At 46.8% G+C, this 19,302-nt stretch overlaps 1 protein-coding gene across 1 annotated transcript in view; it reads left to right on the plus strand.

Annotated features, from left to right (window-relative positions):
- CSMD2 (CUB and Sushi multiple domains 2) overlaps positions 1 to 19,302 on the plus strand; it is a 546,707-nt gene that overhangs the window by 96,672 nt on the left and 430,733 nt on the right. The window contains exon 3 of the mRNA XM_053660680.1: positions 7,114 to 7,226. Within this exon, the coding sequence (XP_053516655.1) occupies positions 7,114 to 7,226 (113 nt within the window). The remainder of the gene's footprint in view (positions 1 to 7,113; positions 7,227 to 19,302) is intronic.

The raw sequence follows: 19,302 nt of genomic DNA on the forward strand, positions 1-19,302 counted from the left end.
AAATAGTGACTAGACAAGATGCCTAGTAAGCTGCAATTCCATATATTGTAAGTGGTAAAAGTGTAATTGTTGACAGCATACATTAGCTATTCACAGCTTATGTCAATGTAGTACCAAGAAACTAGAGTTTAGAAGTCTACTGGCAGCTCAGAATGTCATGCAACCAACGAGGGAATAAACTCAGCAAGTCCCACTCCCTGGGAAGAGTGGCATATCCAGGGTGACTTCACGGGGGAAGCCTTGGTGAAGTGTGAGAGTCCTCCATGAAGCTGTGTGAGGTCGGAGGGAAAGCCATGCCTCAGACTGAGGGTTTGGGAAGGGCACTCAAGGGAATGTTCTAGAAGACCTGGGTGAGAGGCAGAGACAACAGAAGTCAGCTAGGACAGGACCTAGAAATCAGATGCAGGTAGAGGTCTGGCCCCACTGGGACAATTTGATATTTTAATGGCAGGATCTGTTGGGGGCAGCAATCTGCCATCAGCAGATGTGAATTTCTGGGGGTGGGGGAAGGTATCTGGTGCATGGCCAAGTCAACAGAAAGCCAAGGTGACAGGTGACTGGTGATCTTGGGGCCAGGGTTATGCTTCTAGTGGTCAGTCCATTTCCAAGGACCCAGCCAATGCTGTGTGTATGTGGGAGGCGGGGGCAGTGTAGAGGTTGGAACGAACAGGAGGCAGCTGAAGGGAGGGGCACAGCAAGGGCCAAGTGGGAGGTCAAGGCTCAACCCGGGTAGACTGAGTTTAGGTCAGATCTAATGGAGGACTGAGGTGCTGTCCAATAGAAACAGAGTATAGGTCACATATATAATTTAAAAAAACTCTTCATTTTGAAATAATTATAGATTCACAGAAAGTTGCAAGGATAGTACGGAGGGGTTCCATGTCCTCTTCCTAGTTTCCCCCAATTGGTTATATCTGATGTCACTGGAGTTCAGTATCGAAACCAGGACATTGACTTCGTTGCAGTGCGTGTGTGTATGTCCATGTGGTTTTATCACAGGTGTGGATTCACATCACCACCACTGCCAGCAAGATACAGAACTGTACTATCACCACCAAAGTCTCTCTGGTGCCCCTCCTTTTAGTCACCCCACTTCCCTTCCTCTCACCATGCCTAACCCCTGGCAACCATGAATCTATATTCCATCTCTTTAACATTATCATTTCAAAAATGTTATACAAATGGAATCATCTGGCATGTCATTCTTTTGAGATGAGCTTTTTCCACTCAGCTTAATGCCTCCGAGATCCATCCAAGTTGTTACATGTATCAACTGCCCATTCCTCTTTATTGCTGAGTACTATTCCATGGTATGGACATACCACAGTTTGTTTAGTCATTCACCTATTATTATAGGACATGGTGGTCATTCTGGTTTTTGACTATTACAAAAAATAAAAAAGCCTGCTGTGAACAACCATGTCCAGGCTTTCGTGTGAATGTGAGTTTTCATTTCTTTGGGATAAATGGCCAGGAGTGTGATTACTGAGTTGTATTATTGGTATATATGTAGACCATTTTTTTTTAAAGAGACTGCCTATTTTTCCGAGTGTCTGTGCCATTTCACACTCCTTTGGCGATGTGTGAGAGACCCAGTTGCCCTGCACCGTGGCCAGCACTCGATGTCACTGTATTCATTTGACCTCTTCTAACGGCGTGTCCTGCTGCTTCATCCTGGTCTTTGCATTGCCCTAATGGCTAACAATGTTCATTGTTTTTCAGGTACTTATTTGCCCACCTTCTATCATTAGTAAAATGTCTTTTGTTTTTTGCTGATTTTCTAATTGGATTGTTGGATCCTTTCCTCATCATCAATCTTAGGGGACAAGTATAGTTTTTCACCATTAATTGCAGTATTAGCTAGGATTTTTGTAGGTGCTCTTTATCAAGTTGAAGAAGTTTTTATTCTTAGTTTTCTGAAAGCTTTTGTTACATTATACAATTTTTATTTATCCTATTTTATTTTATTTTAATTTACTTTTATTTAATCTTTATTGTATTTTTTCATTACCATTTAGTCCCTTTTCAGCCCCTCACCACACTTTTCAGCAATCACCACACTGTTGGGGAGAGAGAGAGACAGACAGACACTGATTTGTTTCATTTATTTGTATTTTCATTGGTTGAGTCTTGCGTGTCCCCTGCCCAAGGATCAAACCCACAATCTTGGTTCATGGGGACGACACTTCAACCCACTTCATCCCTGAGCTACCCAGCCAGGGATGAAAAGTTTTGTTTTTTTTTCTAATCATGAGAGAGCATTGAATTTTGTCAAGTGCTTTTTCTAATCTGGTCATGTGATTTCTTTTTACTTTCGGCCTGTTGATACAGTGGATTACACTGACTGAGTTTTAAATAACAAGCCAGCCTTGCATCTTCAGAATAATGCCCACTTGGCCATAGTATATGTTTTTACATATTGGTAAATACTCATCGTTAATATTTTGTTGAAGATGTTTGGGCTTGCTTATATGTATGTAGGATGTTGGTCTTCAGTTTTCTTGTACAGTCTTTGGTTTTGGTGTTAGGGTAAGAGTGATCTCATAGAAAGCATTTGGGAAGTATCCCTCCTCTATTTTGTGGAAGAGATTATGTAGAATTAGTATTAATTCTTTTTTGATAGAATTTGGTAGAATTCTCCAGTGAAACCATCTGGGCCTGTGTATTTTGGGGGGTGAGAGGGAGGACACTTTAAATTACTAATTCAATTTTCTTAATAGTTACAGCACTACCCAAATGATCTGTTTCACATGGGGAAAATGGCGATAGTTTGTGTTCATGAAACTGGTTGGTCTCATCTAAGTTGTCAAATGCATGTGTGTAACTTTTACTATTTCTTGATCACCTTTTTGATAACTGCAGGGTCAGTTATCTTTAACCCTGGAGACCTGCCAGTCCGAGTCTTGTGGACTCAGTTTCCATCCTTTTATGTTAATTAGCTGGACCACCTTTCCATTGTTGTTTGTGCCTTTGCTCTTTTCCCCCTTACCTGTGTATCCTTTTCAGATCGATTGGAAAGGATTCTCTATAGATTATGAATACTAACTCTCTTCCTGTCATATATAATATATAATCTTCCCAGTTTGCTTTTTCCTTTTTATTTTTTTAGTTTCTTTTGATCCCCAAACATGCTTTTAATTTTCATGTAACAAAATCAATATTTTCCCATAGAGCCTCTGGGATTTCATGCCGTATTAATTAGTACTCAGTCAATTTCAAGAGATAGAACCCAAATTAAACAAGCTTGAACAAAAAAAAGGAAGGAAAGAAAGAAAGAATGTTGACTCATGTAACTGGGGACTGTAGATAGAGATTGATCAAGCATCTCAACAGAAAATCACTGGCCTCTGTGTCTCCCCTTCTTTCACCATTCTGCTTTGTCTACATGTATGCGGGACATCATTTTCTCTGAAGAGGATAGGCTCTGTCGTGATAGAAAGGCTGCTGGCAGCCCCAACCTTTCATTCTAATGATTTAGAATCCAAAAATAAGACCCTTAAAGCCTGTAAGGCTTATCCTGTGGAAGAACTCAGAATGATCCTGCTTGGGTGATGTGCCCTCCTCCCTCCTTTTCACCGCTTGAGCCGGTGCATGAAGATGAGCGATGTGCCACAATTGGCCACTTGCCCAGGTCTGTGGCTCATGAGCAGGAGGGTTCCTCTCAGAACCCCAGGCAACAGATAGCTTCCCAGAAGAGTGATAGGCAGGTAGCAACCAAAGCAGTCATCTAAATATGTCACCCTTAGAAAGACCTTCTCCAGTGCAAGAGGATTAAAAAATTGTTTGTTCCCTTCCAATAGGTATGATTTCACTATTTTAAATATAAATTTTGCCTCATGTGAGAAAGTGAGGGAGAGGGGTGAGAACATGGTGTGAGGTAGGGATCCTTTTTGCTGCATGTTTTTTATACCTGAAGAGAAGATGGCCTTGAAACTTACTGGGTCACCCATTTCACAGTTTGATCACTTTTTCTTCCCTTTTCCTTGAGTTTATTCGGCATTAACACAAGTCCTATAAAATTAGGGTGGCGGCAAGGGCACAGACTTTATCTAGCGCATGGCTTTTCACAGTGGACATTAATAAATAATTGATTTAACTTGTCTGAACCCAATACTCATGCTTTCCAGGGGACATCTGGGCACCCAGATATTGTGTAGCAATGGAGGTATGGAGAGGGGACCATGAACACCACAGATTCCCAAACTACATAAAAATGGGGGTAAAGGTAAAACTCAGTTTCCCTCCCAGAGCCCTCAAGGGGGTTAGGGGAGGTAGGGTAGGGAACAAAGGACCCAGGTGGACAGGAGACTGCTACCTGTTTACCACCTGTGTCACCTGTAGGGGTCAGCTCATGTGGACACCCAGCAGTGCATAACTTCTTTCCTACAATATGTTCCCAAGTGTTCATGGAAACCTTCGTGATTTTATCTCTTTTTTTTTTAATTTATTTTTTATTGATTATGCTGTTACAGTTGTTCTATTCCCCCCTTCATTCCCCTCCACCCTACCCCCTGTCCCCACCATTACCCCCCTTTAGTTTATGACCATGTGTCTCAAGTTCTTTAGATTCTATATTTCCCATACTATTCTTTGCCCCCCCATCTATTTCCTATCTACTGTCTATGTTACTTATTTTCTGTACCTTCTCCCCCCTTCTCCTCCTCCCACTCCCCTGTTGCTAATCCTCCTTGAGATCTTCATTTCTATGTTTCCACTCCTGATCTAGCTGTCCTTTTAGTTTGCTTTTGTTTTAGGTGTGGTTGTTAATAACTGTGAGTTTGCTGTCCTTTCACTGTTCATGTTTTTTTAACTTCTTTTTCTTCGATAAGTCCCTTTAACATTTCATATAATAAGGGCTTGGTGATGATGAACTCCTTGAATTTGATCTTATCTGAGAAGCACTTTATCTGCTCTTCCATTCTAAATGAAAGTTTTGCTGGATAGAGCAATCTTGGTTGTAGGTCTTTGGATTTCATGACTTGGAATACCTCTTTCCAGCCCCTTCTTGCCTGTAAGGTCTCTTTTGTGAAATCCGCTGACAGTCTAATGGGGACTCCTTTGTAGGTGACTGTCCCCTTAGCTCTTGCTGCTTCTAGGATTCTCTCCTTCATTTTAATCTTGGCTAATATAACAATGATGTGCCTTGGTGTATTTCTTCTTGGGTCCAACTTCTTTGATACTCTCTGAGCTTCCTGGATTTCCTGGAAGTCTATTTCCTTTGCCAGATTGAGGGAATTCTCCTTTATTATTTGCTCAAATAAGTTTTCCACTGGTGGCTGTTCCTTTCCCCCTTCTGGTAACCCTATAATTCGGATGTTGGAACGTTTAAAGATGTCCTGGAGGTTCCTAAGCCGCTCCTCATTTTTTTGAATTCTTGTTTCTTGACTCTTTTCTGTTTGGCCATTATTTGCTTTCTTCTGGTCCACTCCATTGATTTGAGTCCCAGTTTCCTTTTCATTGCTATTGGTTTCCTGTGCAATTCCATTCATTTCAATTAGTTTCGCCTTCATATGTTTGTCTAATTTGTGGCTATAATCAACCAGTTCTGTGAGGATCCTGATGACCAGTGTTTTAAACTGTGCATCTGAGAGTTTTGCTATTTCTTCATTGCTTAGATTTATAGGCTCTGGGGCTTTGAGATCTTCTTGAGCCATTTTTGGTCTGTTCATGCCCTTTAAGTGTGAGGAGCGGAGCCTTGGACTCCCAGGTCACTGGGCTGTGACGCTGTATGTGGAGGCGGGGTCAGAGCGGGGAAATGGAGGCCCCCTCTGCTGTTTCTAGCAGCTGGGTGAAGAGCAGAGCCCTAGGTTGTTCACCGGGGCAGGGCCACTTAGGTCGCTGGTTTATGACGCTGTATGTGGAGGCGGGGTTAGAGCGGGGAAATGGCGGTGCCCTCTGCTGCCCCTTGCCGCGGGGACACGCTGGGTCCCGGTCTAATGGCCCACTCCCTCGCTTGTCTATCCACACATGAATGCGCGACCACAGTCAACCCGCAGCCCTGCTCCCTCGCTGTTTCCCCGCGATTGCTTGCTGAGTTGCCCACCAGGTCCAACCCTGTGCCTGGATTCCGTGCGCCTGAGTCCGTCTGACCAAGTTTTCCTGTGCTACCCTGCTCTGCCAGCTGCTGCGTTTGCCCCTCTTACCGGTCAGGCTGAAGAATTTGTTGTTATCAGACTTCTGAAAAGTTCAATTTTCTGTGTTCTGGCTGTGTTTTCTGTTGCTAATATGTAGTTGTCTCTAAACTTGGTTGTGTGAGGAAGCATGGCGTTTCCACTTATGCCGCCATCTTGGCGGAAGTCCTGATTTTATCTCTTTAACATTAGGAGAATCTTTTTAAAATGATTCTCTTATGCTAAAAAAAGTATCTCAGGTTCAATAATTCCTTCCATTTCACCCATTTCTTTTCCCTCACTTGACTTGCAGGGGGAAAAATTAAGCATTTTAAGTTAAAAAGCAAGTACAGTATGATCCCATTTGTATGAAATTATTTCTCTGACTGTGATCCCATCTATTGATCCTTCCATCTCTTTGTCTGCCAGCTGTCAAGGATGATTATTTCTAGATTGCACTGGGTTTTTATATTTTGCTTTCATCTTTTAAAAATAATAGGCACTTATCATTTCTATAAAAGCAGTAGACTTATTCCTTTTAAAGAGTAAAGTGTATGATAAGAAGTATCCACAGTCTGCTACTTAGAGTTAGAAATATCTTTCTCAATACATGACTAAATATTGTCTATTGGCAATCATTAGTTGAGCATTTGTGGGGAAATCTACCCAGGCCTCAGTGGCTCTCAGTCAGAAAAGGAGCAGATAGGTAGAGTACAGCCAAAGAGGAGAAAAAAAGGAGACATACACAAGGGAGGTCTCCAGCTCAGGGATAGCCCATGGCTTCAGGGGAGTAGCTCCCCATGTTTCTGGAACTGAGGACCCCTCATTGCTATCACTACTTTGTCTTTGAACACTTTACATTTGACTGGTGTGAGGTTTCTTTTATATTCCTCCCCATGCCTAGGTGAGCATTGTGCATCCAACAGGCACTCAATAAATGCTTAACAGATGAGCAGTTCCCCAGGAGGTCACTCTCCCTAAATCACACCTCTTTGTCTTTCAGGCTCACGGGCTTTCAGCTGCCAGCCACCATCGTCAGCGCGGCCACCACCCTCTCCCTGCATCTTATCAGCGACTACGCAGTCAGCGCACAGGGCTTCCACGCCAGCTATGAAGGTAGGTGCCCCCCAGCCCTGGCCGCAGGGGTCTGATGGGACGTTGTACTAGCCACAGGCAGGGTTGTAATGCTCTGGGCTGCAGGGAAGGGCTGCTGCAGGTTCAGAGCTTGGCCTGTCCTGAAAAGGGTGGTTATTGACCAGGTAACTCAGTTATGTGAATTGCCTGCGCTGCGTTTCCAGGAAGCTGAGAGTTGAATTCAGAGCTCAGCTATGGTAGTTTGTCCTGAGGGCCTGGTAATATCTCCTTCTCTGTACCCTTAACTGGGTTTTGTTGTGTTTTTATTTTTTAATTCTGTTTTCTATTGGGCTTAATTGTATAAGTCACCTCAGCTTGGTTTTAGAAATAAGAGTAATCTAAAACCCTAAGTAAAAGAAATAAAATAAGTCACTGAAAAAATTTTCTGCTCAGTATAGTGACTGCAGAGTCAGTTTTATATCATTCAGAGAAGAACAATTACTACTTTTTCCTTAATAACGTGGATTAGGGTTTCTTGGTTTGAGTTATGCAAATAATTTCCACTTCTCTCAGCCTGTTTAAATGTGGTGTTAGCATTCAAATTAACACTAATATCTTCAGATTATACACTATTATTATTATTATTAATTTTATTATGTTAGTTCAGAAGGTGGTACTTCTGGATCTCTGTCATTTCCCTGGGAAATTTACATCTCATTAATAGGCAATTAGGCTGCTCTTGGCTAAGACCCACACTGCTATTTTGTGTTGAGATCATTAATAGACATATTTTAAGACTGTTAATGATAATTAATAACAGTAATGACACAATACCGTACTACAGCATGCCAATTACTCTAAAGCTTTCTTTTTCTTGCCTCCAAGAACTTGAAAAATAAGTGATGCCAGGACGCTCTCCCTCTGGGGAACACGCCCACACCTTTCCCTCCCCTGCCCTCCTCCCGGCATAAACAGTTCCTTTCTCTCTTCTAAGCTCCAAGGCCCTTCTGCCTCTGTCACTTCTTTCCTGAGCCTATGCAGCTCAGCTGGCTCACTTCTACTACCTCTGTAACTTTCTAAATCAACATTCTCTTAAATTTGAGAAAAAATAAATGATGCTTTCTTGAATAGCATCTCTATTCTGTAGCAATATATGAGGTCTGTCCAGAAAAAGCCTGGCCATTGTTAATATAATGAGAATGGTTGGTGTGGCATCCATGTAACCTGGCAGCCAAGGAGAGCGGACTGGAATGCACATGTGTGAACAATGATGACTTCACTGTGCTAGTCAGTGGGGGTGGTAGATGCTGGTGAGTGAGCACGTATGCTGTGTGGCCGTCACGTTCAAAGTGACTGAGTGAGTAGAGCAACGAATCTGCATCAGATTTTTGTGTTAAGCTTGAACATTCCTCTGTGGAAACTACTTGGGAGATTCAGAAGGCTTTCGGGGATGATGCAGTGAGTGCAGTGCAAATAAAAGTGTGGCACAAACACTTCAAAGATGGTTGAGAATCTCTTGAAAGTGACCCACCTTCTGGAAGGCCAGCAACAAGCAGAACAGCTGAGAATGTTGACTGTGTACAGGCTGCAATCAGCAAAAATGTGTGAGGTCTCAAGGTGCCTACTTTGAAGAGGACGGAGACATCATTGTCTTTTTTTTAAGATTTTATTGACTCATTTTTAGGGAGAGGGGAAGGGAAGGAGAAAGAGAGGGACAGGAATATCAGTGTGTGGTTACCTCTCATACGCCCCTTACTGGAGTCCTGACCTGGCCCGCAACCCAGGCATGTGCCCTGACTGGGAATCGACCAGTGACCCTTTAATTTGCAGGCCAGCTCTCAATTCACTGAGCTACACCAGCCAGAGTGAGGCATCACTATCTTATGTACAATGTTTCTTGTGTCTTGTACTTTCTTCAATAAATGTCTCTCTCTTTTCATAGTACATGGCTGGATACTTTTTGGACAGGCCTAACAGAAAAGGATTACACCTTTGTCTCGTCTTGATTTGCACCAGAAGGGGGCAAAGCCTACCTTCTTGGCAAATCCACCCTTTGTGGTGTGTGGGACACAACTTGATGCTTTAACCTGGGCAACAGAGGGATCCTGCAGAGGCTTAGGCTATTGTTAACTAACACTTCCTGAGAAGGCTCCAGAGAAGGTTCCACCTGCCTTTCACTGGGGGCTCTCGACATCATTCCAGGCGCCTTGAACTGAGGGCTGCTAGAAAGACCTACCTGTCTTTAAAGTGAGGTCTGCTGAGAAAGCCCAATTTCTTTTGCAAATATAATCAGTTCCTCCCAATATCAAGCCTGCGATCTTGGTCCTCCTGGTTACATCTTTCCCCTGAACCTTTGGCCTTGAACCCAAACTAATTCTCCCTAAGGCGGAGCTACCAGTTCCTTACTAAGAGAGGCCACTCCAGAAGCTCCGAACAGCCTGTCTGACCATGAGCAACCTCCACGCTGTGTGGGCCTTGAGGGGCTGGCTGTGCTCGGGGGCGGCTGGGGCAGTGGGTCAGTGGCACGTGAGTTGGCACCTGCAGAGACCCTGCGTGCTGACACACAGGGGGACGCAGCCAGACCCTCGTGGTGTCTGCCGTCAGCATTCCTTGCAGGTACTTATCTGAGGTCTCGACTCTGATGAGGCTTAAGAAAGAAGTGTCCTATCGATCACCAGCCACACTGTCCCCCTCTGGGGAACAGTGCCAACACTTATCTAGCAAGCAGAGCAGATTTGTGGGTGTACTCTTAGAGCCCTTCTCAGTCAGAGGTTCTAGCCTGCTACTCACGGGCAGGGCCTACATTTGGACATCAGAGGTCTGCAGACCCCTGGTAAATAGAGACACAATTCAGAAGAAATGAGGATATATGTATTTTTTTCCTAGGAAAGCTCTAGAACAGGGATCAACAAACTAGACCCCCCCCCCATACACACACAGGGCTTCATCCAGACCCTGGCTCGTTTTCATAAATAAACTTTTATTAGAACACAGACTAGCCCATTTGTTGACATATTGTCTATGGCTTTTTGCAACGCACTACAACTTCAGCGTTGAGTTATTGCCACAGACGCCATATGGCCTGCAGAATCGAAAGTATGTCCTCTCTGGCCCTTTACTGACCCCTCGTCTGGAGCTGTGTGCTGCAGCACGATAGCCATTAACCCCACGAGACGAGTTACATTTAAATTAGTCAAAGTTAAATAAAATGTAAAATCCTGTTTCCCACTCAAACTACCTTCATATCGTGTTCAATAGCTACATGAGGCCGCAGCTACCATATTAGCGCAGATGGGGAACATTTCTGTCATTACAGAACGTTCTCCTGGACAGAGCTGAGCCAGGGCTTCCACCAGATTTGTAAAGGCTCTGAGACTCAAACAAGGTTACAGGACATCAGGACAAAGTAGAAGCTGATGGTTCCCGTCACCTTCCTCCCACCTGCCCGGCACAGCCGAGGAAGAGTGCTCAGCATTCCCCGGCAGGACCCAGGGCAGAAGGAGGGGCTTCTCCTACCTCAGCCTCATTTTGGTGTCGGGTCTCTGAGGCATCAGCACTAAGGTGACCAAGCCTTGAGGGAAAGGCCCAGAGAAACCCAGGGCTGGTGGACTGGTGCAGACAGGTAGCAGTAGCTGAGTGAGCCCCTGTGTGGTCACCCAGGCAGGGTTTCTGCCGACTCCGCAGCCTGCCGGCTGCTGTCTTTGTGCTGACCGGCAGACTGGGTCACAGATGTCTGCTGACACCAGAGCCCGGCGCAGAGGAGCCAAGGCTGCGGTTAACACCAAGCTCCATGAATCTGGCTTAAGACCGCACCATGGGTCAGTTTGTGCATCGGGAAAAGTGTGAGTTGCACGACTTTTGGAACACCCGCAGCGGAGGGGCAAGGAGGGAAGGTGGGAGGAAGCAGGAAGAGCAGCCACTGCTGGGAGTATAGCACGCAGTACCTCGCCCACAGCGGGGGCCTGGACCCTCTCCATCATTGCACTTACCAGCAAGATGCCGGATAATCCCATATTTGGGGATTTACTGATAAACGCTAGCTTGTTGAGCCTATAACTGACTAACTGACCTTGGGCAGATTTTTAAAAACAGTCTGGACCTTAACGTGGATGCACAGGGAGATCCAGTGGTCAAATGGACTGTGAAGCCTTGGCTCTCAGGGAAGGAAGCCAGCCCTGCCCTCCATCGCAGGGTTCACCTTATTCATTGGTGCCCAACAGCAGGAGACAAAACAGACAGGTTGGCAGGCAGGGTCCATAGAAGGGGCCCCTACTGGCGGGGGGTTCCTCAGCTCAGGACAGCCTCCTTAGAGTGTATTCAGGAGGTCACTGTACCCATTCAGAATGACACCAGGCCTTGCTGTCCGTGATGTCCTTTTGGCTCCATGCCCCACCCGGTCAGCATCGCTGAGACTCCTCCATCAAAGTGAATTTGATCCTCCTCCAGCTTCTTGGGAGAGTGAAACGTGCAGATAAGGGACTGAACTACTGCTGGGATTTTGGAGAAAGGTGAAGGCAGGTGAAGAGTGTCAGCTCCCAGCTGCTGCTGCTTCAAGGAAGAGATCAGAAAGGCCAGTCGTGGAACACTGAGACCATGGAGCTGCCCGACTGGTAATCCCCGGGGGTCAAGAGCCGGGGCTGCAGCCCTGGACAAGGGGCTCGGCTTGTGTTAAGCACTGACTGTGTGCCAGTCACTTTACGTACATTATCTCACTTAATCCCCACGACAGTAGTGGACAGACACTGCTATCTCCTTCTTACAGATGTCCGAGCTGGGACTCGGGAGTTCTGCAGTTCAGCGTTCAGGCTGCTTGGTGGCCAGGAGTGGCTTATCGGGCACTAAAAACCATGCTTCTCTTATACTGCTCTTCTTGCAAAACTCCTGGAGTAAGGTAGAGACTGGTGACTCTGTTTCACAGGCCAGTAAACTGGAGCTAAGTGAGAGGCCGGGGAAGGACACCAGAGGGCATGGGTCATCCCAGGGAGGCTGTGAGGGGTGTGTTCTGGAAATTCCCAGTTAGGGTTGCTGCATAAAATACAGGGTGCACTGCACAATTTAGAATGATTCAAATTTTTATATTTGATTTTTTTTTTAATGTAAGTATATCCCAAATATTTGGGATAAGTATATCCCATTTACTGGGACATGCTTGTATACTAAAAAATATCTATTGTTTATTTGGAATTTAAATTTAACAGATGACTTTGTATTTTTATTCGTTAGATCTGGTAACCACATTCTCAGCACTGAGGAGCCCTCAGCCCACTCAAGCCCCTCCTCCTGACTCCCAGATCTGCCCCTGTCCTGCTTTGCCCCAGCTGGGGCTGCCGGCTACTGCAGAGGGCCTGGCCACACACCTCCGCCATGCCAGGGGATGCACCCCTAGACAGCTCTGTGCCGACGCACGCCCATGTGCACACGGGCTCAGGTCCACGTGCACTTGGTGTGAGGCTATGCATGCAATTCTGTAATCCAGTTAATGAGGCCGATGTTCTTCTGTGTTAATAAAAGTAGTCCTGCCTTGTCCTTCCTAATGACTACCAGGGAGGGAGCATTGTGGTTTGTATACACCGCAATTATTTAGCCAGTCATCTTCGGTGGACATTTAGGGGAAGAATAGCCTTGTACATACAACTTAAACCCTCATCTAATTATCTTCTTGGAATACATTCTCGGAAGTGCAGCTGCTGAGTCAAAGACCGCACGCGTTTTATGTTGTGATACGTGGTTCCAGTGTTGTTTGAAAGGCTGTGCCGATGCGCCCGAGAGGGCCCATTTCCCCCACTTGACCTACCTTGCATGTTGGTGAGTTTCAAATCAGTCTCATTGATTAAAGTGGGTGAAAAACGTAGTCTCATTCGTGGTTATAATTTGCATGTCTTTGATGGTAGAGAAGGTTTAGCACCTGTCATCACTTACAGGCCATTTGTAGATCATTCTGGAAACTGTCTGTGCCTGTCTCAGCCTGCTTTTCTTCGGAGGTGTTAGGGTTTTCGTCTCATCTTTTTTGCAACTGGGTTTGCATGGGAAGGATATTACTGTTATGAGTTCCCTTTTGACGTGCAGCAGTTTTAATTTTTATGCCAGTAATTTAAAATTTTTCATTTGTCTTTTATAGTCTACCTTTGGTGTCATGCTTGAAAGGCCTTTTCTATGCCAAGATCAGATAAATATTCATTTAAATGTTCATCTTATTATTTCAGAGTTTTATTGTTCCACTTCCCTTTTAAGTCCCTTTGGAACTGTGTGTGTCCAGGTTTCCGTGCGTGTCTTTCCGTCTCTGACTCCCTAACGCTCGCTGCGTGTCCTTCTTTCTCTCTCTTTGCGTGTGCCGGAGCCTCTTCCCAACCCGCCCTTCCTGTGCCTCTTCCCGACGTTTCTAGTCTTTCTGCTGTTTGGACGCGATTCCTCCCACCCTAGCCCCTAGGCTTCCCCTCCTCCACACACAACTCGCAGTGATCGAATTGGATGGTTTCTGTCCATTCCAGACTGATCCGCAGATAAACAAGAATCATAAGATCAGGAAATCTCGACTAGATTAAGAGTCTCTGTAGGTTTCTAAGGCCCAGTCCTTGTTGCAGCTTTGCATTTGAGCAGCATTAGACTTGAGCCCGCTCTCTGACGCTGCCGTGGGGGGACCTGTGTCCAAGTGCTGGGCCTCAGTCAGTCAGAACTACGTCATCGCCTAGACCTAAAAACAGGTGTTTCTGTTTAGCTAAGTCTGTCGTCTTGGCATCTAACTACCAGAATACAGGAGGCTTCCTTAAATATCAGACTTGTTCTAGTTCACATAGAATCTAGAAGGATGAAGAACCTTATTTTTGCTAACTCCCTGGTAGCCTTAAGGGGAGAGGCGGCAGAATGCCATGACTAAGACCTCAGTGTCTGGGTTCCAACATATCCAGAATGAAGTCCCATCTCTGCCATACATGTGCTGTGTGATGTTGGGGAAGTTACTTTATGTCTCTGAGCTCTGGCCGCCACCTGTGTAAAATCGGGGTGAGAATAATGCTTTGTAGAGTTGGTGTGATGGAAGAGAACACACAGTTCACATGATGTGCAAGTTCGGGGTCTGGCAGATTGTCAGATCTGTAAATGTCACCTAGTTAATGAAGTCACCCTCATCCTGACCTTCCTTGACTGAGCTTCTTCAGGAGATGGAAGGAAAGATCTATCAAGTCCCTGGGTCACAACCCCAGTCCCACCACCGGACCCTGGCTCCTGAGTCTGCATAAAGTCCTGACCCCCGTTATTCATGGTGTGTCCGATCTTCCCAACAGACTGTGGCTTCTTGGAGGAAGGACCAGAGAATCCTCCATATTCATGAGCCCCAGCACTGCCTGATGGGGCTGAGGTCTCAGGCCCTGTCACCTGGTGGGTTGGAGCTGATGAGGTCAAGGCCAGACCCTTCATCTTGTCATGGCCTCTTTTCTTTGTATTACAGAGATGTTGGCGTTAGAGCTAAGGGTGCTAGTAACACGTTCAGGAGGCCCTAGGCTTTGGCGCTCTAGACAGAGACAGAGACATGCGCACTCACACAAGCACGGGGACACACTTTTCGTGTTGTTTTCATATAATTCAGATGCTCTGAAGCCCAGCCACGATCCCCTAGTCCATCCGAAAATCCAAGCCCAAAGAGGCTGACGTCACACATAACGTTCATGGGGAGATTCTTTCATTCATGAAGCCAATGTTTGCCGAGCGCGTACTGTGCGCCTTCCCTGATTTTTCATCCCGGTCTCATTGTCCTAGTCACGATTAGTCCCCTCTGCCCCTATCTTCCTACATCTCTGAGGAGGAACAGGACAGGGAAGGAAGAAGTAGGGCTGGATTCAGTGTCCCTTCTGAAAAAGCCCCTTGGTGTGCTTTTGCTCCTGGTGCAAGGTCAGTGATGCCACCTCTGTGTGGTCAGGGGACCACAGCATGGTGAAACAGGGCCCGACAGACATATCTGCGAGGGACAGACAGATGAAAATGGAGCTCCCGTTGTTGCTCTGCGGGGAGAGGCAGTCCGGAGCAGGCTCAGGACAGAGTGTGCTCTCCTGGCTCTTGCAGGTGGGAGCGGGGTTGCAGGTGAGCATGCCACTGCGCACACATGGAAATTGGGGTTCAGAAATGGTCCCCTTCTGACTTATTTCATCCCATAATTAGACCTGCTGATTCCCCTCTTCCAGTCTCAGCCTCAGATAATTTCCTCATTCTAAAAGAGTTCCCCAATTCTGGGGCATTATGCAGACATCTCAAAATTGGGCTAATGGAAGCTATTCGACTATATATATACTGAATATGCAATTTGCACCATTCAGGCCACTGCGGGCCAGAACAGCAGGCCTAGCAAGACCTCCTCGAGGGCGGGAGGCGGTGAAGATCCTTCCCCTCTGCCCAGGAGGGGTGGTGCGCGCTTCCTGAGTGAATTTGTTCCATTTCCGATGGCTCTGCCTTGGGAGTTGGAGAATATTCCTCTTAATCAGTACTGTGGAGTAGCAAATTAATACATAGAGATGTGACATTTGAGACAAATTGGGCAGCACTTCTCAATAAGTGGGGAATCAGGATGAATTTCATATCACGTCTTTAACAATCCCACAAACAGTTCATCATGCACAGTGATACTTTCCCCTTTGGGGAAGGGTATTAGCATACCTTGAATATGGTATCATACCAAACTCCAGGGCCCTGAACCTGCGCACATCAGGCTGACAAAAGACATAACAATGATTGGGAAGGAACGTTTTCAAGTAAGGTGTACCTCTACTTCTTTTGTTCTCTGTTCCTGTTCATTCATTCATTCATTCAACAAATATTTACTGCGCACCTGTTCTACGCCAGGTCCCAACGCAGACTCTGAGGAATATGAATGCGTGAGAAATGGTGCCTAACTTCAGGGAGCTGTGAGACCTAAAGCGGTTGGACAGGAATAAGAGCACAGGAGCAGGGGTCGGAAATAGCTGGGTTCAAACCCTGGCTAGCTCTGAGAACTGGGCAAGTCTCCCAACCTCCCTGAGCTGATTTTTTTGCAAAAGAGGAATGGTAACTCCCACTTCAATGGGCTGGAATGAGGACTAAAAGGGTTTACTCGTGGGTACGCCTGGCCAGAGTCTCTACTCAATAAATACCCATTCTTCAACCACGAGAAGAAAGTTCTTGCCCTGCCTCGTCAGGTCTCTGCAGATTGAGTCTGAGCTCTGCCACACCCCTGCTGCGGGAGCCTGGGCAAGGCGCGGAACCTGTCAGCTTCCTTCTGGGGAAAATGGAGTAACCCTCTCCTCCTTTTAAGAGGGGTGTGGACGTCCGTGATGGGGTATAGAAAGCACCTGGCATGACATTTGGCACATAGTAGGCACTCAGTAAAAGGAAGCTATTATAGTAGGGCCTGATACATTTTGTGGGAGTGAAAAGCAAACTCTTTTCCATGACAAAATCTTTGGTTGAGACTCGTGGCTCCCCAAGAGCAGGGGAAGCCACCCATTTTGTTTTTGTTTTCTTTCACCGTGGTGCCTTAGTCCAGGGCTTGGCACACGGTGGGCACGTGGGCAGCAGCAGGGACACTGCAATAGTAGCTAGCCTCTCTAGTAGCTAGGCCAGTAGTGCTGGCCTCTCCTAACCTGGATCCCTGCTAGTTCATACTGGGCTTTTGGGCACATTGGCACCCGTGGGCACTCTGAGGGCACACAGCCCTGTGAGCACATGGCTTCCTGGTTGCAGCACAGGCTGGGATTCAATTCTCATTCTCCCTCTGCACAGGCACCCCTTCGCTGTGCTCAACCTGAACAACCATCCGGAGGGGCCTTGCCCCAGAGCCTTCCCCCAGAGCCTTCCTCTGAGCAGTGAACAAAAGATTCAGAGTCATTGGATGCTCAGTGCAAGGATGTTGAATAGCATTCACTGAAAACCTCCTGATTGCCTTTAGGGTTGAGTACAAACCCCTTACCTGGCCATCAAGCCCTGGCCATGAGCCCTATTTCTAACCCTCCCTCCTACAGCCACACAGGACTTTGTCCGGTCTCCAGACCGCACTCTGGGTCCCCACTCGAACCTTAGACACTCCGAGTCCCCTCTCCTGAAGCCCCTCCCACCTCACCACTCTTCTCTTTCTGTTTTTTCCTTTCCAGTCTCTACTTACACTAAATCCAGGCACCTGCCCTCGTGTACAGCACCCGCTTTATGTTCTCAGCCTCCTGCACGTCTCCTTCCCTCGAGAGCATCCCTTGTGCATTTCCTGTCCCCCGTGTGCATTCCTGACTCCTGTGTGTGGTTCTGGACAGCTGGCGTGCACTGAAACACACCGAGATTATGAGCTCAGGGCCTGGAGGGAGAATCGACTCCCAGGCCGGCCAGTTATTAGCCAGCGTTAGACTTTGAGCAGGTCACTTAACCTCCTTCAACCTCCCCTGTCAGAGGAGGACAGTAAGGCCAACAATCTCTACGCCATGGGATTATCACTGGGAACATATAAGGCAACATGTGTCCGAGGTTCCTAGCAGTGCCTGGTATGGAATAAATGTCAAAAAGCAGCCATTTAGGCTCTAGCGCAGGATCTGACACATGGTAGATGCTCCATAAAAATGGTTCAGTAAGTGAGTGGATAAGTGATCATCTCCAATGTAGAAGACCAAGATGAGGAAAGAGATTGGCTCAGGGTCCCTGGCACCATCTCCTCAATGACTCTCACATGCCCTCAGTGACAAGATGCACCACTGTATTTGATGTGCCACTAAGAAAAAAAAATGCTGCCAATTAAAGTATGACCTGCCATCGCTTGTAAGACACATCCTAATTTCAAAGGTATGAAGTTATGGAAAAGTGTGCACCCCAGAACCAGTGAAATATGGCAACTGCTTGATTGCTTTTGACCACTCCTCAGCCTCATTCGGGCTGGGCCCATCAGTCTGACCTCTGTTCGGACCCAGGGCTCTCCAACTGTCAGGGCTCCTTTTCAGCATTCATGCCGCGGCTCAGGCCGGCCACGTGATCACCTCTTAATTTATTCTTTCAGCCCCAAGTCTCATTAGTTCTCAATTTTCTGCGTTGAACTCTGTTTAACACCTATTAGCACAGGTCTTCATCTGATAAATGCTCTTTTCATGGGAGGCAGCAGGATGCCCAGTCCTGACCCTCCCTTCTGCTTCTGTGACTGAGGCAGGGGAACGCACAGAACCCAAACATGACTTACTCAGGACCACTGCCTCCCGCTCCCAGCCCCTCCCACACAGTGGTCCCCAAGGCTCTGGGAACACCACTGGGTGGGGACCAGAATATGATTCTTCCCATTTGTATGGGGGTGTGTGGGAGGGTCAGTTTTAACCACTGCTCTGGCGGTGGCTATAGCTGGACACATATCTGCCTCCCTCCTGTGGACATGGTAACCCACGGTCTTCAGCCCTGGAGGTTCAGGGGACATGCCTTTCTTCTTGGGGTGACTTTATCTTCCACATGAGCTGAGCATCAGCGGCCTGGAAAACACTTCCAAATAGAATTATCAGATCGAATATTCCAATCCCTGCTCTTCCCACTAACTGATAATTTGGGGTACCTTTTGGATTATTCTTTCCAGCCCTTTCCTTCATTAGTGTGGATGATTGAGGGCTGAGGCCATTGACATTTCATTTTAGCAGCGGGAGAGAGAAGCACTTGCTGCCTTAGGAGGGAGATTCTGATTTGGAGATCTGGTGGAGGACAGACGACATCTCTGTCCTTCCCCTGTAGGTGATCTCATTAAAGGACCGGAGGGGTTCTGCAGTCCCATGTCCTCACACAAACCACAGGACCCTAAGCCCAGGGCCTCTGCGGTGAGGAAAGCAAAGGAGCCCGCCCTTGTTGAGCACCTTCGGCAGGCCCAGCAGTCCGCTCAGAGCTTTGCAGACACCCACATATCACCGCCCCCTGAGAAGGCCTCAGGATCCCCGTTTTACAGATAAGGAAGTCAAGGCTCATGGCGTTTAGCTACTGAGGTTACATGGCACCTGAGGGTCATGCACAGTGTGAAGGTCTGTTTCCAAAGCCCACCTCTGTCCATTCTGTGCCGCCCCTCAGAATAAATCCTACAGGCACTTCTCTAAGCCCCGCCCCCCACCTTTCCCAACTCCACAGAAAGGAAGGGACAGGAGAGTCAGGTGGG

Source organism: Artibeus jamaicensis, unplaced genomic scaffold (assembly GCF_021234435.1).
Source record: "Artibeus jamaicensis isolate MK-2021 breed Jamaican fruit bat unplaced genomic scaffold, CSHL_Jam_final scaffold_847, whole genome shotgun sequence".
Classification (NCBI taxonomy): Eukaryota; Metazoa; Chordata; class Mammalia; order Chiroptera; family Phyllostomidae; genus Artibeus; species Artibeus jamaicensis.